Source organism: Salvelinus namaycush, chromosome 10, assembly GCF_016432855.1.
Source record: "Salvelinus namaycush isolate Seneca chromosome 10, SaNama_1.0, whole genome shotgun sequence".
In the NCBI taxonomy this organism is placed as follows: Eukaryota; Metazoa; Chordata; class Actinopteri; order Salmoniformes; family Salmonidae; genus Salvelinus; species Salvelinus namaycush.
Window position 1 is genome coordinate 46,606,399 of NC_052316.1, and position 26,938 is coordinate 46,633,336.

Below are 26,938 nucleotides of genomic sequence, written 5' to 3' on the forward strand. Positions count from 1 at the left end.
ACAAGGACAAAGGGAATAAATACCCCCTTTTACCGTCCAGAGAGCACAGAGGAACCCTTCCCCCTTCACCTTCTCTCACTCCTCCTGTCTACTTAAAAGCTTCTCCCATCAGCAATAAGGGCGGCAGGTTTTAACCAAATGGCCCCTTGACTGAGCCTTAGTCATCCTCAGTCTTCATCGGGACCCAGCTCTATCTCTGGCACAAGTCTGAATTCATATCCCGAAAGAAAGCCTACACCTAATGACCTGCTTTTACATGATGTGAGCAAAAACAGTTTCAATTTGATTTGGAACAGTAAGCCAGACAAAATTAAACGGGCCTATTTATGTAATGAATATGAATTTGGAGGGCAGAAATGATTCAAGATTAAAGCATTAGACCTCTCACTAAAGGCTTCAGTCATACAAAAGTTATACTTAAATCTGAACTGGTTCTCATGCAGATTAGTAAGAATGTCTCACCCCGTGTTCAAGAATGTCCTTTTCCCCTTTATTCAGATTACAACCTCTCACTTTCACTCCAAAATATCTCTATTTTTAAAACAAGCAATAGAAAGTTAGTTGCAATTTCAGATTAATCCACCAGAAAAGACAGAACAAATAAAACAACAAATATTATGGCTAAATTCAAATATTCTAATTGAGAAGAAGCCATTATTTTGGGGATTAAAAAAAAAAAGTATAATCTTTGTAAATTATATCATTAATAGGGCTGATGGAATTATCACACAAAAGTATATATGGAAATGTCTGCTCTACTTAAAATTACAACCAACTCATTTAAGCATTACCGCAAAAATGGAAGTAGGGGAGAAAGCAAGGAACTTGTCTGTCGGCCCTGAATTAAAGACCAAAATTGGTTAAAGAAAATCGTGATAAATAAAAAAGTATACCAGTTTAATTTCAGGACCAAAAATGTACAGCTGTGTGTTGCTAAATAGATGGGAAGATATTTTGGATGTAACGAATCTATGGCACATGGTTTATGAAAAGATACATAAAACTACGCCAGATTCAAAACATAGAGTTTTTCAATTTAAATTATTTTACAAAATTCTTGAAAACAATAGAATATTATATAGTGCCTTCGGAAAATATTCAGACCCCTTGACCTTTTCCACGTTTTGTTACATTACAGCCTTAATCTAAAATGTATTCAATATTTTTTCCCCCCTCATCAATCTATTCACAATACCTCATAATAACAAAGCAAAAACAGGTTTTTAGACTTTTCTGCAAATTTTTTACGAAAAATAACATTTACATAAGTATTCAGACTCTTTGCTCAGTACTTTGTTGAAGCACCTTTGGCAGCACATACAGCATCAAGTCTTCTTGGGTATGACGCTACAAGCTTGGCACACCTGTATTTGGGGAGTTTCTCCCATTCGTAACAAAATGTGGATCAAGTCAAGGGGTCTGAATACTTTCCGAAGGCTCTGCAGATTTTGCTGTGAAGAGAGAGAATCATTATATTGTTTGTTTTGGTACTGTCCAGCTGTAGTTTGTTTTTTGTCACAGGTCCAGGAATGGCTGAAAAATTGCAACAATTACCTGGAGCTAACTCTGCAGATAGCAATACTGGGTGATTTGAAAAGTCATAGTCAATAATAATAATATAGAACTCTTAGCAAAACATTTTTTATCTTTAATTTACTGTAGAAATTACAAAAATAGGAAGGTTCAGAAGAGCCCAGTGAAAAAATTTATGGCAAACCGAAATCAAAACTGGATAGTGTTCAGAGATCGATGGGAGGGGCAGAGTGGAGCTGAAGGGTGGGACTAATTATAACAAGATAACTAATGTAAAATATACTGTGTCTTTAAAATGTATATATTATGTATAAGCTGGAAGTAGAGGCCTAAGTATTGTTGTCTATTAGTTTACTCCAACTAGGGGAGGGATGGTAGGGTTATGTAACGCTCGTCGTCGTAAGGAATAGTGGACCAAAGCACAGCGTGGTAAGGGTTCATGATTTTTATTAATATCAAAAACACTCAAACAAAGTAACAAAACGAAAGCGAACAGTTCTGTCAGGTAAACAGATACTAAACAGAAAACAACTACCCACAAAACACAGGTGGGAAAAAGGCTGCCTAAGTATGATTCCCAATCAATAACGATAGACAGCTGTCCCTGATTGAGAACCACACCCGGCCAAAACATAGAAACAGAAAACATAGAAATAAAGAAACTAGAATGCCCACCCTAGTCACACCCCGACATAACCAAAATAGAGAATAAAAACCTCTCTATGGCCAGGGCGTGACAGGTTAGGGGAACATAATAAAGGAAAAAATATATACACAAAAATATATTTGGGGGATTGTAAATAATGTAAACAGTTCCATTGATGGAAGCCACAACCTATCTGCAATATTACATCTGATCTACCCACTAAAAATAAAAAATAAAAAATAAATAAAAAATAAAGACAAGAACGTTATGATGGTTTGATATGCTGTGGTAGCTCGTATGTTTTTATTGGTTCAACAGATTGCTGTAGAGGTCACCAAATCCTTTGTGGACTACATCAAGACCCAGCCTGTGGTGTTTGAGGTGTTTGGTCACTACCAGAAACAGCCTACTCTCTGCAAGGAGCTCATCAGGTAACACTCGTTACCGGAAGGACAAGCTTCATTCCCCTCTCTGTAATGCACTTTTCATATGGTGGTAATATAGTATTCTAGGACTTACCGTACCTGTCTCTCGCTCAAGTCAATTCAATTCAACGGGCTTTTATTGGCATGGGAAACAACATTTCAAATATCATATTATGGCTATATACAGTGTTGTAACAATGTGCAAATAGTTAAAGTACAGAAGGGAAAATAAATAAATATAGGTTGTATTTACAATGGTGTTTGTTCTTCACTGGTTGCCCTTGTATATGTCTCTCTCTCTCTCTCTCTCTCTCTCGCTCTCTCTCTCTCTCTCTCGCTCTCTCTCTCTCTCTCTCTCTCGCTCTCTCTCTCTCTCTCTCTCTCTCTCTCTCTCTCTCTCTCTCTCTCTCTCTCTCTCTCTCCAACCAGCCCCCTGCGTCCCAGCAGAAGGCAGTTCCCTCCAGTCATGCCCCTGTCCAAACCAGGTACAATTAGACCTCTGTCTACATCAGGATATGAATGTTGTTATTTAGTGTGTTAAACGTGAGGCTGCGAACTGTACACAATGTGTATGTATCATGCCATTGTATGGCCAGTGTACAGTTACTGCCTACAGCTCATGTCTGTTAAATTGCCTTCGTACTGGTGTACTGTTTTTGCTGGTGTACTAGCCTGGTGAAATCCAGTTTTTTTTGAGGTAACATTCTTCCACTCCTTGCCACTGCGCGTCATGGTAAAACATGACACGGAGTAGAATGATAGCTAAATAGACTGCGACCTTGGTTACTGGTGTTGTGATACTCTAAGTAATGTCATGTTGTTGGGGACGTGTTACTGAACACTGTGACTGTGAAGCAGCAGACGATGCCACGCCCGCCGACCTGGAGAAGACCCTGGAGCTGATTCGCTACCTGGTCCCAGAGGTGTTCAATGGGGCGCTGGTGGACTCTTTGTCAGGCCACGCCCTGTCCGCCGCCGGATTGGCCGCCTCTTTTCTCCTGGAGGGGGAGGAGCCACCCAGTCTGCCAGCCCCACCCCTCTCTATATGTTCAGTTATCAGAGCCCAGAAACCGGGTTGGTTACTGTCTGTGTGCCTGGGCCAATGAGAGTCTCTGAAACTAAACTTGAGCTCAATGTATATACTTTTTTACATCACTTGATGGTCAAGATGATATATTGTAAATCAGAAATACAAAAAACACCTATCTCCATTTTTGCAATTGAGATGGAGATCACAGTGTAGACTGGGCTAATAGCCCAACGTATTGATCACAGTGTAGACTGGGCTAATAGCCCAACGTATTGATCACAGTGTAGACTGGGCTAATAGCCCAACGTATTGCTTCTCTTATCAAGAAAGCAATCTGATTTTACACGGTGATAGAAGGATTTCCAAAATAGGATTTAAAAAGAGGTTGTGTTTCAGGGATTTTCCACAGGCTTGGCTTCCTTCTCTTGCCTAGTTGGGTGTCTAATGTCGGTTTGACTTCCCCTACAGTTCCTCCTGTCGACTGTCTGGTTGACTTCCCCTACAGTTCCTCCTGTCTGGTTGACTTCCCCTGCAGTTCCTCCTGTCTGGTTGACTTCCCCTACAGTTCCTCCTGTCTGGTTGACTTCCCCTACAGTTCCTCCTGTCTGGTTGACTTCCCCTACAGTTCCTCCTGTCTGGTTGACTTCCCCTACAGTTCTTCCTGTCTACTGTCTGGTTGACTTCCCCTACAGTTCCTCCTGTCTTCTGTCTGGTTGACTTCCCCTACAGTTCCTCCTGTCTACTGTCTGGTTGACTTCCACTACAGTTCCTCCTGTCTACTGTCTGGTTGACTTCCCCTACAGTTCCTCCTGTCTGGTTGACTTCCCCTACAGTTCTTCCTGTCTACTGTCTGGTTGACTTCCCCTACAGTTCCTCCTGTCTACTGTCTGGTTGACTTCCCCTACAGTTCCTCCTGTCTACTGTCTGGTTGACTTCGCCTACAGTTTCTCCTGTCTACTGTCTGGTTGACTTCCCCTACAGTTCCTCCTGTCTACTGTCTGGTTGACTTCCCCTACAGTTCTTCCTGTCTACTGTCTGGTTGACTTCCCCTACAGTTCCTCCTGTCTACTGTCTGGTTGACTTCCCCTACAGTTCCTCCTGTCTACTGTCTGGTTGACTTCCCCTACAGTTCCTCCTGTCTACTGTCTGGTTGACTTCCCCTACAGTTCCTCCTGTCTACTGTCTGGTTGACTTCCCCTACAGTTCTTCCTGTCTACTGTCTGGTTGACTTCCCCTACAGTTCCTCCTGTCTACTGTCTGGTTGACTTCCCCTACAGTTCCTCCTGTCTACTGTCTGGTTGACTTCCCCTGCAGTTCCTCCAGTGATTTCTTCCTCAACTGGATTTATAGGCTCTTAACATTAGTAGCTTCCATAAATAACTCTTTATGAATTAGAAGTGGGTAACAGACAGTCCTCATGGTAATTGATAGAACTGGGTAACCGACAGTCCTCATGGTAATTGTTAGAGATGGGTAACAGACAGTCTTCATGGTAATTGATAGAGATGGGTAACAGACAGTCTTCATGGTAATTGATAGAGATGGGTAACAGACAGTCTTCATGGTAATTGATAGAGGTGGGTAACAGACAGTCTTCATGGTAATTGATAGAGATGGGTAACAGACAGTCTTCATGGTAATTGATAGAGGTGGGTAACAGACAGTCCTCATGGTAATTGATAGAGATGGGTAACAGACAGTCTTCATGGTAATTGATAGAGGTGGGTAACAGACAGTCCTCATGGTAATTGTTAGAGATGGGTAACAGACAGTCTTCATGGTAATTGATAGAGATGGGTAACAGACAGTCCTCATGGTAATTGATAGAGATGGGTAACAGACAGTCTTCATAGTAATTGTTAGAGATGGGTAACAGACAGTCTTCATGGTAATTGATAGAGATGGGTAACAGACAGTCTTCATGGTAATTGATAGAGATGGGTAACAGACAGTCTTCATGGTAATTGATAGAGGTGGGTAACAGACAGTCTTCATGGTAATTGATAGAGATGGGTAACAGACAGTCTTCATGGTAATTGATAGAGGTGGGTAACAGACAGTCCTCATGGTAAGTGATAGAACTGGGTAACAGACAGTCTTCATGGTAATTGATAGAGATGGGTAACAGACAGTCTTCATAGTAATTGATAGAGATGGGTAACAGACAGTCTTCATGGTAATTGATAGAGATGGGTAACAGACAGTCTTCATAGTAATTGATAGAAGGGGGTAACAGACAGTCTTCATAGTAATTGATAGAGGTGGGTAACAGACAGTCTTCATAGTAATTGTTAGAGATGGGTAACAGACAGTCTTCATAGTAATTGATATAGGTGGGTAACAGACAGTCTTCATGGTAATTGATAGAACTGGGTAACAGACAGTCTTCATGGTAATTGATAGAACTGGGTAACAGACAGTCTTCATGGTAATTGATAGAGGTGGGTAACAGACAGTCCTCATGGTAATTGATAGAGATGGGTAACAGACAGTCTTCATGGTAATTGATAGAGGTGGGTAACAGACAGTCTTCATAGTAATTGATAGAGGTGGGTAACAGACAGTCTTCATGGTAATTGATAGAACTGGGTAACAGACAGTCTTCATGGTAATTGATAGAGGTGGGTAACAGACAGTCTTCATGGTAATTGATAGAGGTGGGTAACAGACAGTCCTCATAGTAATTGCTATAAGTGGGTAACAGACAGTCTTCATGGTAATTGATAGCGGTGGGTAACAGACAGTCTTCATGGTAATTGATAGAGGTGGGTAACAGACAGTCTTCATGGTAATTGATAGAAGTGGGTAACAGACAGTCTTCAGAGTAATTGATAGAGGTGGGTAACAGACAGTCTTCATGGTAATTGATAGAGGTGGGTAACAGACAGTCTTCATGGTAATTGATAGAGGTGGGTAACAGACAGTCTTCATGGTAATTGATAGAGGTGGGTAACAGACAGTCTTCATAGTAATTGATAGAACTGGGTAACAGACAGTCTTCATGGTAATTGATAGAGGTGGGTAACAGACAGTCTTCATGGTAATTGATAGAGATGGGTAACAGACAGTTTTCATGGTAATTGATAGAGATGGGTAACAGACAGTCTTCATGGTAATTGATAGAGATGGGTAACAGACAGTCTTCATGGTAATTGATAGAGGTGGGTAACAGACAGTCTTCATGGTAATTGATAGAGATGGGTAACAGACAGTCTTCATGGTAATTGATAGAGGTGGGTAACAGACAGTCCTCATGGTAAGTGATAGAACTGGGTAACAGACAGTCTTCATGGTAATTGATAGAGATGGGTAACAGACAGTCTTCATAGTAATTGATAGAGATGGGTAACAGACAGTCTTCATGGTAATTGATAGAGATGGGTAACAAACAGTCTTCATAGTAATTGATAGAAGGGGGTAACAGACAGTCTTCATAGTAATTGATAGAGGTGGGTAACAGACAGTCTTCATAGTAATTGTTAGAGATGGGTAACAGACAGTCTTCATAGTAATTGATATAGGTGGGTAACAGACAGTCTTCATGGTAATTGATAGAACTGGGTAACAGACAGTCTTCATGGTAATTGATAGAGGTGGGTAACAGACAGTCCTCATGGTAATTGATAGAGATGGGTAACAGACAGTCTTCATGGTAATTGATAGAGGTGGGTAACAGACAGTCTTCATAGTAATTGATAGAGGTGGGTAACAGACAGTCTTCATGGTAATTGATAGAACTGGGTAACAGACAGTCTTCATGGTAATTGATAGAGGTGGGTAACAGACAGTCTTCATGGTAATTGATAGAGGTGGGTAACAGACAGTCCTCATAGTAATTGCTATAAGTGGGTAACAGACAGTCTTCATGGTAATTGATAGCGGTGGGTAACAGACAGTCTTCATGGTAATTGATAGAGGTGGGTAACAGACAGTCTTCATGGTAATTGATAGAAGTGGGTAACAGACAGTCTTCAGAGTAATTGATAGAGGTGGGTAACAGACAGTCTTCATGGTAATTGATAGAGGTGGGTAACAGACAGTCTTCATGGTAATTGATAGAGGTGGGTAACAAACAGTCTTCATGGTAATTGATAGAGGTGGGTAACAGACAGTCTTCATGGTAATTGATAGAGGTGGGTAACAGACAGTCTTCATAGTAATTGATAGAACTGGGTAACAGACAGTCTTCATGGTAATTGATAGAGGTGGGTAACAGACAGTCTTCATGGTAATTGATAGAGATGGGTAACAGACAGTCTTCATGGTAATTGATAGATCTGGGTAACAGACAGTCCTCATGGTAATTGATAGAGGTGGGTAACAGACAGTCCTCATGGTAATTGATAGAGATGGGTAACAGACAGTCTTCATAGTAATTGATAGAACTGGGTAACAGACAGTCTTCATAGTAATTGATAGAGATGGGTAACAGACAGTCTTCATAGTAATTGATAGAGATGGGTAACAGACAGTCTTCATAGTAATTGATAGAGGTGGGTAACAGACAGTCTTCATGGTAATTGATAGAGGTGGGTAACAGACAGTCTTCATGGTAATTGATAGAGGTGGGTAACAGACAGTCTTCATAGTAATTGATAGAGATGGGTAACAGACAGTCTTCATAGTAATTGATAGAGGTGGGTAACAGACAGTCTTCATGGTAATTGATAGAGGTGGGTAACAGACAGTCTTCATGGTAATTGATAGAGGTGGGTAACAGACAGTCTTCATGGTAATTGATAGAGGTGGGTAACAGACAGTCTTCATGGTAATTGATAGAACTGGGTAACAGACAGTCTTCATGGTAATTGCTATAAGTGGGTAACAGACAGTCTTCATGGTAATTGATAGAGGTGGGTAACAGACAGTCTTCATGGTAATTGATAGAGATGGGTAACAGACAGTCTTCATGGTAATTGATAGAGGTGGGTAACAGACAGTCTTCATGGTAATTGATAGAAGTGGGTAACAGACAGTCTTCAGAGTAATTGATAGAGGTGGGTAACAGACAGTCTTCATGGTAATTGATAGAGGTGGGTAACAGACAGTCTTCATGGTAATTGATAGAGGTGGGTAACAAACAGTCTTCATGGTAATTGATAGAGGTGGGTAACAGACAGTCTTCATGGTAATTGATAGAGGTGGGTAACAGACAGTCTTCATGGTAATTGATAGAACTGGGTAACAGACAGTCTTCATGGTAATTGCTATAAGTGGGTAACAGACAGTCTTCATGGTAATTGATAGAGGTGGGTAACAGACAGTCTTCATGGTAATTGATAGAACTGGGTAACAGACAGTCTTCATGGTAATTGCTATAAGTGGGTAACAGACAGTCTTCATGGTAATTGATAGAGGTGGGTAACAGACAGTCTTCATGGTAATTGATAGAGATGGGTAACAGACAGTCTTCATAGTAATTGATAGAGGTGGGTAACAGACAGTCTTCATGGTAATTGATAGAGGTGGGTAACATACAGTCTTCATGGTAATTGATAGAGGTGGGTAACAGACAGTCTTCATGGTAATTGATAGAGATGGGTAACAGACAGTCTTCATAGTAATTGATAGAGGTGGGTAACAGACAGTCTTCATGGTAATTGATAGAGGTGGGTAACATACAGTCTTCATGGTAATTGATAGAGGTGGGTAAGAGACAGTCTTCATGGTAATTGATAGAGATGGGTAACAGACAGTCTTCATAGTAATTGATAGAGGTGGGTAACAGACAGTCTTCATGGTAATTGATAGAGGTGGGTAACATACAGTCTTCATGGTAATTGATAGAGGTGGGTAACAGACAGTCTTCATGGTAATTGATAGAGGTGGGTAACAGACAGTCTTCATGGTAATTGATAGAGATGGGTAACAGACAGTCTTCATAGTAATTGATAGAGGTGGGTAACAGACAGTCTTCATGGTAATTGATAGAGGTGGGTAACAGACAGTCTTCATGGTAATTGATAGAGGTGGGTAACAGACAGTCTTCATGGTAATTGATAGAGGTGGGTAACAGACAGTCTTCATGGTAATTGATAGAGGTGGGTAACAGACAGTCTTCATGGTAATTGATAGAGGTGGGTAACAGACAGTCTTCATAGTAATTGATAGAGGTGGGTAACAGACAGTCTTCATGGTAATTGATAGAGGTGGGTAACAGACAGTCTTCATGGTAATTGATAGAGGTGGGTAACAGACAGTCTTCATGGTAATTGATAGAGATGGGTAACAGACAGTCTTCATGGTAATTGATAGAGGTGGGTAACAGACAGTCTTCATGGTAATTGATAGAGGTGGGTAACAGACAGTCTTCATGGTAATTGATAGAGATGGGTAACAGACAGTCTTCATGGTAATTGATAGAGGTGGGTAACAGACAGTCTTCATGGTAATTGATAGAGGTGGGTAACAGACAGTCTTCATGGTAATTGATAGAGATGGGTAACAGACAGTCTTCATGGTAATTGATAGAGGTGGGTAACAGACAGTCTTCATGGTAATTGATAGAGATGGGTAACAGACAGTCTTCATAGTAATTGATAGAAGGGGGTAACAGACAGTCTTCATGGTAATTGATAGAGGTGGGTAACAGACAGTCTTCATGGTAATTGATAGAGATGGGTAACAGACAGTCTTCATGGTAATTGATAGAGATGGGTAACAGACAGTCTTCATGGTAATTGATGTAAGGGGGTAACAGACAGTCTTCATGGTAATTGATAGAGATGGGTAACAGACAGTCTTCATAGTAATTGATAGAAGGGGGTAACAGACAGTCTTCATGGTAATTGATAGAGGTGGGTAACAGACAGTCTTCATAGTAATTGATAGAGGTGGGTAACAGACAGTCTTCATGGTAATTGATAGAGGTGGGTAACAGACAGTCTTCATAGTAATTGATAGAGATGGGTAACAGACAGTCTTCATAGTAATTGATAGAGGTGGGTAACAGACAGTCTTCATAGTAATTGATAGAGGTGGGTAACAGACAGTCTTCATAGTAATTGATAGAGATGGGTAACAGACAGTCTTCATGGTAATTGATAGAGGTGGGTAACAGACAGTCTTCATAGTAATTGATAGAGGTGGGTAACAGACAGTCTTCATGGTAATTGATAGAGGTGGGTAACAGACAGTCTTCATGGTAATTGATAGAGGTGGGTAACAGACAGTCTTCATGGTAATTGATAGAGATGGGTAACAGACAGTCTTCATGGTAATTGATAGAGGTGGGTAACAGACAGTCTTCATGGTAATTGATAGAGATGGGTAACAGACAGTCTTCATGGTAATTGATAGAGGTGGGTAACAGACAGTCTTCATGGTAATTGATAGAGATGGGTAACAGACAGTCTTCATAGTAATTGACAGAGGTGGGTAACAGACAGTCTTCATGGTAATTGATAGAGGTGGGTAACAGACAGTCTTCATGGTAATTGATAGAGGTGGGTAACAGACAGTCTTCATGGTAATTGATAGAGGTGGGTAACAGACAGTCTTCATGGTAATTGATAGAGGTGGGTAACAGACAGTCTTCATGGTAATTGATAGAGGTGGGTAACAGACAGTCTTCATGGTAATTGATAGAGGTGGGTAACAGACAGTCTTCATGGTAATTGATAGAGGTGGGTAACAGACAGTCTTCATGGTAATTGATAGAGGTGGGTAACAGACAGTCTTCATGGTAATTGATAGAGGTGGGTAACAGACAGTCTTCATGGTAATTGATAGAGGTGGGTAACAGACAGTCTTCATGGTAATTGATAGAGATGGGTAACATACAGTCTTCATGGTAATTGATAGAGGTGGGTAACAGACAGTCTTCATGGTAATTGATAGAGGTGGGTAACAGACAGTCTTCATGGTAATTGATAGAGGTGGGTAACAGACAGTCTTCATAGTAATTGATAGAGGTGGGTAACAGACAGTCTTCATAGTAATTGATAGAGGTGGGTAACAGACAGTCTTCATGGTAATTGATAGAGGTGGGTAACAGACAGTCTTCATGGTAATTGATAGAGATGGGTAACAGACAGTCTTCATAGTAATTGATAGAGGTGGGTAACAGACAGTCTTCATGGTAATTGATAGAGGTGGGTAACAGACAGTCTTCATGGTAATTGATGTAAGGTCAGACTTTACCTGTTTGATAATAATACCTGTCTCTGATGTGATGATTACGTTCACTGATTTGTTCTCAGGATCTGGGCTATATACATTGTAATAATGTAGTTTTTCCATAAAATGTTCCTTATACTTGGGGAATATTGTAAATAGATGCAAATAATTAGTGTTTCATTGATTTATTTTTATTTTTAATATTTTCTTAGTTTATTTGTCAGGGATCAAGCACAACAAATTTGCACCCGATTTAGCTACAATACCAATTTCCATCTCCAGAGGCAATCCTCTCTACTGTTAAGGGATGATTGCTTGTTTACTGGGGTTTGTGGCCATCCTGAGTGATCTCATTCCGTTTCCACAGGACTGAATGCTCCCTTTCTCTCTCCCATGCATCTCTCTGATCACTCCTCTTTTTCAGCCCTTCTCTCTTCACAGTTCTCCATGTTCCCTGCTACTGGAGAGTGAGTGTCCCTTGGCGGTAACCTTGTCTCCCTTCACCTTCCTCCCTTTAGTCCCTGCCACCAAGCTGACTGCCCTGATGCGTCCTACAGCCGGGCCCTGCCACTGCAAGTATGACCTCATGGTGTTCTTCGAGATCTGTGAGCTGGAGGCCAGTGGAGAGTGAGTATCAGTCACCACAATCACAACCACAGGACTACACTGTACTTCACAGCAAACCATCTTACCACAACCTTTTGTTAACCCGCTTCTATGAATGATAATCTACCACTGTCGACTGGCCTGATCTGTTGGCCGGTTCACATCCTTGGTGGTTGGTTCACTAGAAAAGAAATAGACCGAAAAGGGTTCCACTGCACTGTACATGCAGAGGCTCAGAGGCTCAGAGGCTCAGAGGCTCAGAGGCTCAGAGGCTCAGAGGCTCAGAGGCTCAGAGACACAGAGACACAGAGACACAGAGACACAGAGACACAGAGACACAGAGACACAGAGACACAGAGACACAGAGACACAGTGACTCAGCGACACAAAGACACAGAAACACAGTGACTCAGCGACACAGTGACACAGCGACTCAGCGAATCATCAACTCAGAGACTGAGACACAGAGACTCAGAGACTGAGACACAGAAACACAGAGACACAGAGACACAGAGACACAGAGACACAGAGACTCAGAGACTCAGTAACACAGCGACTCAGAGACTCAGAGACTCAGAGACTGGTGGGTGAAATGGTAAGCCTGTTATGTACTACAAACATCGTGATTTAATGTATATTAACACAGTGGAATGTCGATGCAAGAACCAGAGTTACAACAATATCAGCAACTACTTTAATGTCATTCAGCACTTATTGGCCGATGTGAAATCAATGAGAGGTTTGTTACTGCCCTACAGCTACATCCCAGCAGGAGTGGACCATAGAGGAGGCATGCCTTGCCATGGGACGGTCATGCTGCACCAGGTGAGTCGTTTTAGGGAGGGGAATGAAAGTTATGATTGATCTGATTTGCAGGTGGATAGAATAATATAGAATCATACAGAATCATATAGAATCATATAGAATCATATAGAATCATATGGAAGAATACAGAAGAATATAGAATAATATAGAAGAATATAGAATCATATAGAATCATATAGAATCATACAGAATCATATAGAATCATATAGAATCATATGGAAGAATACAGAAGAATATAGAAGAATATAGAAGAATATAGAATCATATAGAATCATATAGAAGAATATAGAATAATATGGAAGAATATGGAAGAATATAGAATAATATAGAATCATATAGAATCATATAGAATCATATAGAATCATATAGAATCATATGGAAGAATATAGAATGATGGAGACAGGTTATAGAAGTATTTTTAATTGAGACAATTGAGACATGGATTGTGTATGTGTCCCATTCAGAGGGTGAATAGTCAAGACAAAAGACTGAAGTGAACAAGGGTACGCTAGAAAGTGCCAGGCGCACCGGTTGTGTCAAGAACTGCAACGCTGCAGTGTATTTTTTTTTAACGCTCAACAGTTTCCTGTGTGTATCAAGAATGGTCCACCACCCAACGGACATCCAGCCATCTTGTCACAATGTGAGAAGCATTGGAATCCCTGTGGAACGCTTTCGACAACTTGTAGAGTCCATGCCCCAACGAATTTAACTTGTTCTGAGGGCAAAAGGAGGGGGGTGCAAATGAACATTAGGAAAGTGTTCCTAATGTTTTGTACACTCAGTGTGTATTAAATACTTTCACTATCTTCCTGATAACCAGATGCTCCCAGAGAGTGGATTGAGTAATCCAGTCTAGTTCAGTCTAGTTCAGTCTAGTTCAGTCCAGTTCAGTCCAGTTCAGTACAGTTCAGTACAGTTCAGTCTAGTTCAGTCTAGTCTAGTCTAGTCTAGTCTAGTCTAGTCTAGTCTAGTCTAGTCTAGTCTAGTCTAGTCTAGTCTAGTCTAGTCTAGTCTAGTCCAGTCCAGTCCAGTCCAGTCCAGTCCAGTCCAGTCTAGTCTAGTCTAGTCTAGTCTAGTCTAGTCTAGTCTAGTCTAGTCTAGTCTAGTCTAGTCTAGTCCAGTCCAGTCCAGTCCAGTCCAGTCCAGTCCAGTCCAGTCCAGTACACTCCAGTCCAGTCCAGTCCAGTCCAGTCCAGTCCAGTCCAGTCCAGTCCAGTCCAGTCCAGTCCAGTCCAGTCTAGTCTAGTCTAGTCTAGTCTAGTCTAGTCTAGTCTAGTCTAGTCTAGTCCAGTCTAGTCTAGTCTAGTCTAGTCTAGTCTAGTCTAGTCTAGTCTAGTCTAGTCTAGTCTAGTCTAGTCTAGTCTAGTCTAGTCCAGTCCAGTCTAGTCTAGTCTAGTCTAGTTCAGTCCAGTTCAGTCCAGTCCAGTTTAGTCCAGTCCAGTCCAGTTTAGTCCAGTTCCAGCCTCTATTTGGTTGCTTTGATCCTTGGTGCTGTGTTTCTGTTACGTTGTTATCTCTGGACGTTATCTCTCTGTCCTGGTGTTCTGGTGTCTCTGGGATCTCTAATGGTACATTCACTATTCTATCCCTCTCTTATTCAATCTACCTCTCTCCCTTTCTTCTCTTCAATGCTCCCTCCCCACCCCAGGGTATTCAGAGGAGAATAACTGTGACAATCGTTCATGAGACAGGTGAAGACATCGTGTGGAAAGATGTCCAGGAGCTGGTTGTGGGTGAGTCAGGCTCACATTGAAATGGACGGTGTGTGTTTGTTTGTTGTGTGTGTGCATGTGCCTGAGTGTGTGCTGTCTTTGTGAGTGTCTGTCTCTCTGTGTGTGTGTGTGTGTGTGTTGAATATGTATTTAACACCAACATTTACAGTATGTAAGTTCTCCTCCTCCTCTTCTTCATCTTCATCCTCCTCCTCCTCCTCTTCTTCTTCTTCTTCCTCCTCCACTTCTTCCTCTTCCTCCTCCTCCTCCTCCCCCTCCTCTTCTTCTTCTTCCTCCTCCACTTCTTCTTCCTCCTCCTCCTCCTCCTCCTCCTCTTCTTCCTCCTCCCCCTCCTCTTCTTCTTCCCCCTCCTCTTCTTCATCTTCCTCCTCCTCCTCTTCTTCTTCTTCCTCCTCCTCCTCCCCCTCCTCTTCTTCTTCCTCCTCCTCCTCCCCCTCCTCCTCCTCCTCCACTTCTTCCTCCTCCTCCTCCCCCTCCTCTTCTTCTTCATCTTCCTCCTATTCTTCTTCTTCCTACTTCACTTCTTCCTCTTCCTCCTCCTCCTCCTCCTCATCTTCTTCTTCCTCCTCATCTTCTTCCTCCTCCTCCTCCTCCTCCTCATCTTCTTCTTCCTCCTCATCTTCTTCCTCCTCCTCCTCTTCTTCTTCTTCCTCCTCCTCCTCCCCCTCCTCTTCTTCTTCCTCCTCCTCCTCCACTTCTTCCTCCTCCTCCTCCCCCTCCTCTTCTTCTTCATCTTCCTCATATTCTTCTTCTTCCTCCTTCACTTCTTCCTCTTCCTCCTCCTCATCCTCCTCCTCATCTTCTTCTTCCTCCTCCTCCTCCTCCTCATCTTCTTCCTCCTCCTCCCCCTCCTCTTCTTCCTCCTCCTCCTCCCACCCTCCTCCTCCTCTTCTTCCTCTTCCTCCTCCCCCTTCCTCTTCTTCCTCCTCCTCCACTTCTTCCCCTTCCTCCTCCCCCTCCTTCTTCTTCTTCATCTTCCTCCTATTCTTCTTCTTCCTCCTTCACTTCTTCCTCTTCCTCCTCCTCCTCCTCCTCCTCTTCTTCTTCCTCCTCCTCCTCCTCCTCCTCTTCTTCTTCTTCCTCCTCCTCCTCCTCCTCCCCCTCCTCTTCTTCCTCCTCCTCCTCCTCCTACACTTCTTCCTCCTCCTCCTCCCCCTCCTCTTCTTCTTCATCTTCCTCCTATTCTTCTTCTTCCTCCTTCACTTCTTCCTCTTCCTCCTCCTCCTCCTCCTCCTCATCTTCTTCTTCCTCCTCATCTTCTTCCTCCTCCTCCTCCTCCTCCTCCTCCTCCACTTCTTCCTCCTCCTCCTCCCCCTCCTCTTCTTCTTCATCTTCCTCCTATTCTTCTTCTTCCTCCTTCACTTCTTCCTCTTCCTCATCCTCCTCCTCCTCATCTTCTTCTTCTTCCTCCTCCTCCTCCTCCTCCTCCTCCTCCTCCTCCTCCTCCTCTTCTTCTTCCTCCTCCTCCTCCTCCCCCTCCTCTTCTTCCTCCTCCTCCTCCTCCCCCTCCTCCTCCTCTTCTTCCTCTTCCTCCTCCCCCTCTTCTTCTTCCTCCTCCTCCACTTCTTCCCCTTCCTCCTCCTCCTCCCCCTCCTCTTCTTCTTCCTCTTCCTCCTCTTCTTCTTCTTCCTCCTCCACTTCTTCTTCCTCCTCCTCCTCCTCCTCCTCATCTTCTTCCTCCTCCTCCTCTTCTTCTTCTTCTTCTTCCTCCTCCACTTCTTCCTCTTCCTCCTCCTCATCTTCTTCTTCCTCCTCCTCATCTTCATCCTCCTCCTCCTTCTTCTTCTTCCTCCTCCTCTTCTTCTTCTTCTTCCTCTTCTTCTTCTTCTTCCTCTTCTTCCTCCTCCTCCTCCTCTTCCTCCTCCTTCTCATCCTCCTCCTCCCCCTCTTCTTCTTCCTCCTCATCTTCCTCTACCTCCTCCTTCTCGTCCCCCTCTTCCCTCTCCTCGTCTTCCTCGACTCCCCAGGGCGTATCAGTAACTCTCCCGAGGGGGACGATACCATCGTAGACCCCAACATCCTCTCTCTCAACATCCTGTCAGCTGGGTATGTCAGACCCATGCAGGACGACAGGTATGTCCCATATTCTACCCGTCAAAAGGGACCCGATCACCCACGGCTCATCCACAGGTCTACGTCCCAAATGTCCCCCTGTTCATAAAGCAGACTTATTCCACAATTCTAGGATTTTTTTTGGGGGGGGGGGGGGGGGGGGGGGGTGATTTGACAATATAAGTTTTAGATATTATATACAGTTAGTTATATAGAACATTCAGTTGTATTTTGTTGATGCATAAATATTGTTTACTGAACTGTTTACATCAAAGTTCCTTTACGGTCCTGAACATTTGAAGATTACATCATTACATCATAATAACCAATGCTCCTTTTGCAATGTGTTTCTCCTGCCTTTAAAATTCTAAGATGTCACTAGGAATTCTGTAAATGCACGATCACGATCACTATGGCGATGCTAGCACCGCCTTTCGTATGCTCTGAGGTTCTCTGGAGACACACACACGGTGGGTTCAGCCAATCTCTGTGTCTCTCTACCAGCACACGGTGGGTTCAGCCAATCTCTGTGTCTCTCTACCAGCACACGGTGGGTTCAGCCAATCTCTGTGTCTCTCTACCAGCACACGGTGGGTTCAGCCAATCTCTGTGTCTCTCTACCAGCACACGGTGGGTTCAGCCAATCTCTGTGTCTCTCTACCAGCACACGGTGGATGAAGGGACACACATACCCCTTTCTTACTGAAGATGCTCCTGTATTGGTGGACTGACGATGCTCCTGTATTGGTGGACTGAAGATGCTCCTGTATTGGTGGACTGACGATGCTCCTGTATTGGTGGACTGAAGATGCTCCTGTATTGGTCGACTGACGATGCTCCTGTATTGGTGGACTGAAGATGCTCCTGTATTGGTGGACTGACGATGCTCCTGTATTGGTGGACTGAAGATGCTCCTGTATTGGTCGACTGACGATGCTCCTGTATTGGTCGACTGAAGATGCTCCTGTATTGGTCGACTGACGATGCTCCTGTATTGGTCGACTGAAGATGCTCCTGTATTGGTGGACTGAAGATGCTCCTGTATTGGTCGACTGAAGATGCTCCTGTATTGGTGGACTGAAGATGCTCCTGTATTGGTGGACTGACGATGCTCCTGTATTGGTGGACTGAAGATGCTCCTGTATTGGTGGACTGACGATGCTCCTGTATTGGTGGACTGAAGATGCTCCTGTATTGGTCGACTGACGATGCTCCTGTATTGGTCGACTGAAGATGCTCCTGTATTGGTGGACTGAAGATGCTCCTGTATTGGTCGACTGAAGATGCTCCTGTATTGGTCGACTGAAGATGCTCCTGTATTGGTCGACTGACGATGCTCCTGTATTGGTCGACTGAAGATGCTCCTGTATTGGTGGACTGAAGATGCTCCTGTATTGGTCGACTGAAGATGCTCCTGTATTGGTGGACTGAAGATGCTCCTGTATTGGTCTACTGACGATGCTCCTGTATTGGTGGACTGAAGATGCTCCTGTATTGGTCGACTGAAGATGCTCCTGTATTGGTCGACTGAAGATGCTCCTGTATTGGTGGACTGAAGATGCTCCTGTATTGGTCGACTGAAGATGCTCCTGTATTGGTCGACTGAAGATGCTCCTGTATTGGTCGACTGACGATGCTCCTGTATTGGTCGACTGAAGATGCTCCTGTATTGGTGGACTGAAGATGCTCCTGTATTGGTGGACTGAAGATGCTCCTGTATTGGTGGACTGAAGATGCTCCTGTATTGGTCGACTGACGATGCTCCTGTATTGGTGGACTGAAGATGCTCCTGTATTGGTCGACTGACGATGCTCCTGTATTGGTCGACTGAAGATGCTCCTGTATTGGTGGACTGAAGATGCTCCTGTATTGGTTGACTGCACAATGCTCCTGTATTGGTGGACTGAAGATGCTCCTGTATTGGTCGACTGCACAATGCTCCATGGCTAATGCATAGCAGACTTAGCAAGGATGCTTGAAGCTCACGCCGCCAAGATGCATTGATTATGATCATACGTTAAGCCGTTATCTTTGTAGTAGGTTGTGCTGTATGAGGAGCTGTTAGTCTTCAGCCAGTTATATTAGAGTTCCCTCACCACTACGCTGGCTATGCGACTCTCCCGTTCCTTGATGCTAGTCTGGTGCTGTGCTTTGAATGTCCGTCTATCATTCCACCTCTCACCCTGTTCACTGCATAATCCTCCGCTCTTAACCATTGTCCACTACTGACTAACCTCGCAGGATTATTCTGCACCGTGTCAGAAATCTCTATCCAACACCACACTATGGCCATAATAACTGCATGCTATGGCGCACAAACACCTACGAAGGATTGTTATCCAAACTGAACATGCCCTCTTCTCTTGGTGGCCCTGTAACATAGATCGCTAGACTCTGTGGATAAAGGGCTTCTTGCTGGCCCTGTAGCATAGATCCCTAGACCCTGTGGATGAAGGGCTTCTTGCTGGCCCTGTAGCATAGATCCCTAGACCCTGTGGATGAAGGGCTTCTTGCTGGCCCTGTAACATAGATCCCTAGACTCTGTGGATGAAGGGCTTCTAGTTGGCCCTGTAACATAGATCCCTAGACTCTGTGGATGAAGGGCTTCTTGCTGGCCCTGTAGCATAGATCCCTAGACTCTGTGGATGAAGGGCTTCTTGGTGGCCCTGTAACATAGATCCCTAGACCCTGTGGATGAAGGGCTTCTTGGTGGCCCTGTAGCTGACGGACGATCTTGATCCTCATTGGCCCCCTTGCATAGTATCTAATGATGGGATATACAGTGCCTTCGGAAAGTATTCAGACCCCTTGATTTTTTTCACATTTTGTTAAACAACAGCCTTATTCTAACATGGATTGAGTCAAAAAAATCCTCAGCAATCTACACACAACAACCCATAATGACATCACAATAACCAATAATGACATCACAATACCCCATAATGACATCACAATAACCCATAATGACATCACAATTTTTCTTTGTCATTATGGGTTATTGTGATGTCATTATGGGGTATTGTGATGTCATTATGGGTTACTGTGTGTAGATTGATGATTGGATTTTTTTATTTTTTTTAATCAATTTTAGAATAAGGCTGTAACGTAACAAAATGTGGAAAAAGTCAAGGGGTCTGAATACTTTCCGCCATGTCAAGACCACATTATCCACTCTCTGGCATGCATCCATAACTAACTCACTCAGCATAGTAAGTCACCTCAGTAAGTCACTAAAGCGTCATACAGGTGTTACACTGTAGCACTTCACTGTAATGCCTTATGTTACTGTTTACTCAACATGTAACATAACATGCTGTTTTTACAGAATAATGTAACTGTCGTGACGACCTCTATTACGGTTTAACCACACTGCGTTACTAGTAACCTTTCACCTAACTCAAATACCACTCCTCAGACATGGGTTTGCTTGCCATCACAAAGGACCAATACAGGAACAGAGGCCCCAGACAGACTGTTGCAGTGGTCTGTCTGGTCCTAATGGCCATACCATCTCTATATACAGGTATCACCATGGTTCTGCATTCCTTGACCTCCAACCCAGGATGTTGATCTGGTTGGAAAGGTCTTCCTGAGAGAAGGGGAGAGTCCAGCACCAGGGCAGAGTGTGGGATGGTCCAATGCAGATCTGGGTTCAACTAGTTTTTTGTTTCTGTCAAATACTTAGAGTGTTTGATTGACTCTGCCTGCCTGGAGTGCCAGAAGGGCTTGGTTTGCACTTGAAAGACAACAGATGCCATTTGAACCCATATGTGGTCTAGTCTGGCCTCTGCTCAGGCCTGTGAGGTCATCAGTAAGGGACAGGACATGCTGATGCTGACGTGTCTCTCCCTCCAGTCCACTCCACTAACACAATGTTGTTTTGTGTTTTTCACAGACAGTTTCTTGATTCGGACATGCCTAGGTATATGATTTATATCAAATCCCTCTCCTCCCATTCTACTATTCAGTTAGATAACATCTCATCTCTTATTCATTATCTATTTTCATCTTTTCACTCTCACTCCATTTTAAACACCAAGTCATCCATACATCCATCATTCTAATTCCCATGGTTTTCCACTGTGGGTTTTGGCTCTCTTGCTCTCTCCTCCTCCCCTTGCTTTGTTTTCCTGATCTCTCTCCTGAGGAGATGTGAGGACTGTGATGTATCTTTACACCCCTCCTCTCTCTCTCTCTCTCTCTCTCTCTCTCTTTCTCCTGGATGTGTGTTTGTTGCTGAGCTGTTGTGGGTCTGGAGGCTGGAGCTGAGGGCTGGAAACTGGGGCTGGCTGGGACTACAGGGTCTGGGGTTACGGGTTGGCTGGGACTGGGATCTTGGGCTGGCTGGGACTGCGGGGTCTGGAGTTGGGGCTGGCTGGAACTGCAGGGTCTGGGGCTTGCTGGAACTGATGGGTCTGGGGTTACGGGTTGGCTGGGACTGGGATCTTGGGCTGGCTGGGACTGCAGGGTCTGAGGCTGGCTGTGACTGTGCGGTCTTGGGACTGGGGCTGACTGGGACTTCGGGGTCTGGGGATGCGACCGAAAGCTGATGGTGTACGGGGGCTGCATGACTGGCTTTGCTTCCTACAGTATATGCTGAACTGACTGGCTGTTTGTTTGTGTTGTGGGGCCAGTATTTCAGCTTCTGTCTCCTCTTTGGTACAGGGACGTTTTCAGTACAAGCTACAAGCCAGACATTTGATGAAGTAAAACAAGCATGAATTGTTTGTCATTTCCCCCAATTACTTATGATCTCTGTTGATCTTTTTTTCAGTCACAAACCTCTGCATTGCCACTAGGGGGCAGTAATAATGAAGTTCATACTCTGACACAGAACAGGTTTCATTTTGCATCCCGCTGAAAGACCTATAGCATTGATAAAATCATAAAAATCTTTCCAAAATAGCAACTTGTAGACATTATAAGGAAGCCAAACATAATCTTAAACTTTGGTATGAAGTTATGCAATCAACTTCTTTTGAAAAAACTCAAGGCTTTAGAAAGAGATGTGCAAGAAGCTGATAGTATCAAGGGGGGGGGGGGGGTTCAATTCTCCCCCATTAGGAAATGCGACCTAGAATGAGATTTGGCTCTTGGAGGCGAGCTTTGATGTGTGTGTCTCTCGTATGTCTGTTTCGAACGTGAGAAGCATGTGTACTTCCACTCTGCCAAAACAGTACACAGTTAGTTACTCACCCTTCAAGATAAGTTGAAACAGTCTAACCAGGTCTTGTGTCTGGAAGTAGCCTGGACTAGCTAGTGTGCTAGCCAACAGGCCGGTGTGCGACCGTGGCAAAATTGGTTTGACTTTGGATAGCCTATCTCTGTGGCCTAGTTAGGGACCGTCAAATAAATTACACACAATGTAAATTGATAGTGTATGACTCGTTTCAGGAAACTAGGCGTATGTCGTGCATCATTACTTCACAGGAGAGCCATTTGAACGTACATTTGTATTTTTTTAATCAAATGTGTTTTTTTGTTGTTGTAGAAATGCCTTCTGGAACATGTGAACTTTCATGTGTCTTAATAACAAACTTGTATTCCATCTGTAAATACGAATACAGTTATTAAATTATGCGCCCAGTTGGTTTAGTCATGGAAAAATAACCTTTTCCGCTAGCTATGATTGGCTGAGATAATGGATGGGCTGGACATGCCGAGCAATGAGTTTGGATTGGTCTGCCATGTTGCGTGCTTCTGTCTATAATATGAGCTGCTCAGTATGTGTATGTAATGCTTTCTAACGCAGCTTTTTAAAAATATATCACCTAGTATAACTGAAAAAGTGTTGCTCTCCATTTTCTGGACGACCAAGTTGTGGAATTCCCGGTGGTATTAGAGTTTTATAGCTAAGGAGATGGAGAGAATTCTGCCGTTTGATTGCAAAAATGCAGAGTGAGTCGAAAAGAGAACACACACAGAAGGCTGTTGTGTAAAACACCTGTCTCTGGATTACATCTTCAAACTAAGGGCAACCATGGCATTCGTGACAGAGAGGGAGAAGCGTCTATCCATATAGACCGGTAAAATAGTCTAGCTAGTTATATTTTCAGATATTACACGTTTCTAATTTAGTCAAAGTCATTTTCATTTCAAGTTAAAGTGTACTATAAGCTAGCTAGGTAACTTGACGTGTATGATCTGTGTAGTAATATTATTCGTATCTCAGAACCATTTGCATTGTTAGTTATAGCCTAATGTTAGCTTGGTTAGCTACCTGCGGATTCATGCAGGGTAGTAACGTTATAAATTAGGATTATGGTTCATTGTTTAGCTAGCTAGCTAGCTACTGTTAATTACATGTCTAAGCAAAAGATTCCACTATGAAAGTAACTATGTCAATAGAATGTTCATGATGTCACTGTGACAAATGTCGATAGAAGTAGGGTGCGTTCGTAAAGTCACTCCGGCTATCTACTCTGATTTCAGAGCACTCTCGTCTAAGTGTGTCAGGGCGCAGAATAACTGACGAATTTACGAACTCTCAACATCCGTTGAATATGGCCGGTGTCAATGAACGTCTGCAAAAAAAGAGTAGTTAAATTGTTGCCAGCAGCACAGTTTCCGTCACCAAAGCTCTGGATAACATAAAAACAGCCTAACCAGCTCTGCTAGGGGGAGTAAAATGGTCAGAGTGAGCTGTTCTCTCATTTGTGTCTGGATGTAGCTAGCAAGCTAGCCAATGTTAGCCAGTTAGCTTGGGTGCTTGACTGCTGTTGGTAGGTCAGAGCGCTCGGATCAACCCTATTCATCGGCCAAAGCGTCCAGTGTGTGCTCCGAGAGCAAAATACTCTGAATTTAGGAATGTACAATCTGACAACCTTGAGTTTACGAACTCTGAGTACACTCTGGCTTTCCAGATTGAATTTACGAACACACCGGTAGTATAAGCCAGTCTTTAGTCTTGAAATCTTTATTTGTTTAGTACATGGCCTCACATGTGAATCCTTAAAGAGATGGGTGGGGCCAAGGCTTAAGAGGGTGTGAACGATGCTGAATGGGTGTAAACAAAGACGAGCTCTCCAGTAGGTTTACCAAAACATTCAAGGGCCATTTTCTCAAAAGTGAGGTTAAAAGTTTATCAACTTTCAAAGCAGAATTACTTTTCCATTATTCCTCAACTGTAGTGTATGATATTCCATTTTCTAGCTCGGAGTTTCTATTTTTATCCAATGTAAAAAAACACAATTTTAAATTTTGCTACATAAGACCGAATCGAGCCAGTCGGTCACACATTTTATTGTTGTACATATTTTAGTTGTCTCATTAAATGGTTTCAATATTTGTATATGAATTTCTAAAATGTATAGTTGGTTTGAGGTTTTTAAGTCATTGAAATTTGGAGCGATTGACATTTTGTAATTTACTGAAGGGGTCTCTAAATAGCCCCATAGGGGGTAGCAAATGTCAAACCAAATTAATCATGGGCATTACGGTCGGTCGAGTGCAGCTGGGTGAACAGGGAGTACAGGAGGGGACTAAGCACACACCCCTGAGGGGCCCCCGTGTTGACGGTCAGTGTGGCGGATCTGTTGTTGCCTACCCTTACCACCTTGGGGCCGTCCCGTCAAGAAGTCCAGGATCCAGTTGCAGAGGAAGATATTCAGTCCCAGGGTCCTGAGCTTAGTGATGAGCTTGGAGGGCACTATGGTGTTGAACGCTGAGCTGTAATCAATGAACAGCATTCGCAGTTCCTCTTGTTCCAGGTTGGAGAGGGCAGTCTGAAGTGCAATTGAGATTGCGTCATCTGTGGATCTGTTGGGGTGGTATGAAAATTGGAGTGGGTTGAGGGTGTCTGGGATGATGGTGTTGATGTGTGTCATGACCAGCCTTTCAAAGCACATCCTAATTACAGATGTGAGTGCTACAGGGTGATAGTAATTTAGGCAGGTTACCTTTGAATTCTTGGGAACAGTGACAATAGTGGTCACCTTGAAATATGTTGGGATTACAGACTTGGACAAGGAGAGATTTAACATTTCTGTGACCTGGGCCTCCTCTGTGTCCTGGGCCTGCTCTGTGTCCTGGGCCTGCTCTGTGACCTGGGCCTGCTCTGTGACCTGGGCCTGCTCTGTGTCCTGGGCCTGCTCTGTGTCCTGGGCCTGCTCTGTGTCCTGGGCCTGCTCTGTGACCTGGGCCTGCTCTGTGACCTGGGCCTGCTCTGTGTCCTGGGCCTGCTCTGTGTCCTGGGCCTGCTCTGTGACCTGGGCCTGCTCTGTGACCTGGGCCTGCTCTGTGTCCTGGGCCTGCTCTGTGACCTGGGCCTGCTCTGTGACCTGGGCCTGCTCTGTGACCTGGGCCTGCTCTGTGACCTGGGCCTGCTCTGTGACCTGGGCCTGCTCTGTGACCTGGGCCTGCTCTGTGACCTGGGCATGGCGCTTGCATGCAGCGTGTGTGAGCAGGGAGGTCAGCAGTTAGGATGGATAAGAGAGGCTATAGCTCCTCTAGGTCCATAGACACATTTCCCCTGAAGCAGCTCTCCTCTCCTCTCGTCCCACAGTATAACAGCAGCTCTCCTCTCCTCCTCTCGTCCCACAGTATAACAGCAGCTCTCCTCTCCTCTCCTCTCGTCCCAAAGTATAACAGCAGCTCTCCTCTCCTCTCCTCTCGTCCCACAGTATAACAGCACCTCTCCTCTCCTCTCGTCCCACAGTATTACAGCAGCTCTCCTCTCCTCTCGTCCCACAGTATAACATCAGCTCTCCTCTCCTCTCGTCCCACAGTATAACAGCAGCTCTCCTCTCCTCTCGTCCCACAGTATAACAGCAGCTCTCCTCTCCTCCTCTCGTCCCACAGTATAACAGCACCTCTCCTCTCCTCTCGTCCCACAGTATTACAGCAGCTCTCCTCTCCTCTCCTCTCTTCTCGTCCCACGGTATTACAGCAGCTCTCCTCTCCTCTCGTCCCACAGTATTACAGCAGCTCTCCTCTCCTCTCCTCTCGTCCCACAGTATTACAGCAGCTCTCTCCTCCTCTCGTCCCACAGTATTACAGCAGCTCTCCTCTCCTCTCGTCCCACAGTATAACAGCAGCTCTCCTCTCCTCTCGTCCCACAGTATTACAGCAGCTCTCCTCTCCTCTCCTCTCGTCCCACAGTATTACAGCAGCTCTCCTCTCCTCTCGTCCCACAGTATTACAGCAGCTCTCCTCTCCTCTCCTCTCGTCCCACAGTATAACAGCAGCTCTCCTCTCCTCTCGTCCCACAGTATAACAGCAGCTCTCCTTTCCTCTCATCTCGTCCCACAGTATAACAGCAGCTCTCCTCACCTCTCCTCTCGTCCCACAGTATTATAGCAGCTCTCCTCTCCTCTCGTCCCACAGTATTATAGCAGCTCTCCTCTCCTCTCGTCCCACAGTATAACAGCAGCTCTCCTCTCCTCTCAACCCACAGTATAACAGCAGCTCTCCTCTCCTCTCCTCTCGTCCCACAGTATAACAGCAGCTCTCCTCTCCTCTCCTCTCGTCCCACAGTATAACAGCAGCTCTCCTCTCCTCTCCTCTCGTCCCACAGTATAACAGCAGCTCTCCTCTCCTCTCGTCCCACAGTATTACAGCAGCTCTCCTCTCCTCTCGTCCCACAGTATTACAGCAGCTCTCCTCTCCTCTCCTCTCGTCCCACAGTATAACAGCAGCTCTCGTCCCACAGTATAACAGCAGCTCTCCTCTCCTCTCGTCCCACAGTATTACAGCAGCTCTCCTCTCCTCTCGTCCCACAGTATTACAGCAGCTCTCCTCTCCTCTCCTCTCGTCCCACAGTATAACAGCAGCTCTCCTCTCCTCTCGTCCCACAGTATAACAGCAGCTCTCCTCTCCTCCCACAGTATTACAGCAGCTCTCCTCTCCTCTCCTCTCGTCCCACAGTATAACAGCAGCTCTCCTCTCCTCTCCTCTCGTCCCACAGTATAACAGCAGCTCTCCTCTCCTCTCGTCCCACAGTATAACAGCAGCTCTCCTCTCCTCCCAC

At 44.3% G+C, this 26,938-nt stretch overlaps 1 protein-coding gene across 1 annotated transcript in view; it reads left to right on the plus strand.

The window, feature by feature from the left end:
- The window catches only part of kif1aa (kinesin family member 1Aa), a 130,569-nt gene that overhangs the window by 79,999 nt on the left and 23,632 nt on the right, over positions 1 to 26,938 (plus strand). Inside the window, exons 27-33 of the mRNA XM_039001780.1 lie at positions 2,498 to 2,610; positions 3,034 to 3,089; positions 12,271 to 12,379; positions 13,117 to 13,183; positions 14,835 to 14,919; positions 16,887 to 16,992; positions 20,867 to 20,893. Coding sequence (XP_038857708.1) covers positions 2,498 to 2,610; positions 3,034 to 3,089; positions 12,271 to 12,379; positions 13,117 to 13,183; positions 14,835 to 14,919; positions 16,887 to 16,992; positions 20,867 to 20,893 — 563 coding nt within the window. The remainder of the gene's footprint in view (positions 1 to 2,497; positions 2,611 to 3,033; positions 3,090 to 12,270; positions 12,380 to 13,116; positions 13,184 to 14,834; positions 14,920 to 16,886; positions 16,993 to 20,866; positions 20,894 to 26,938) is intronic.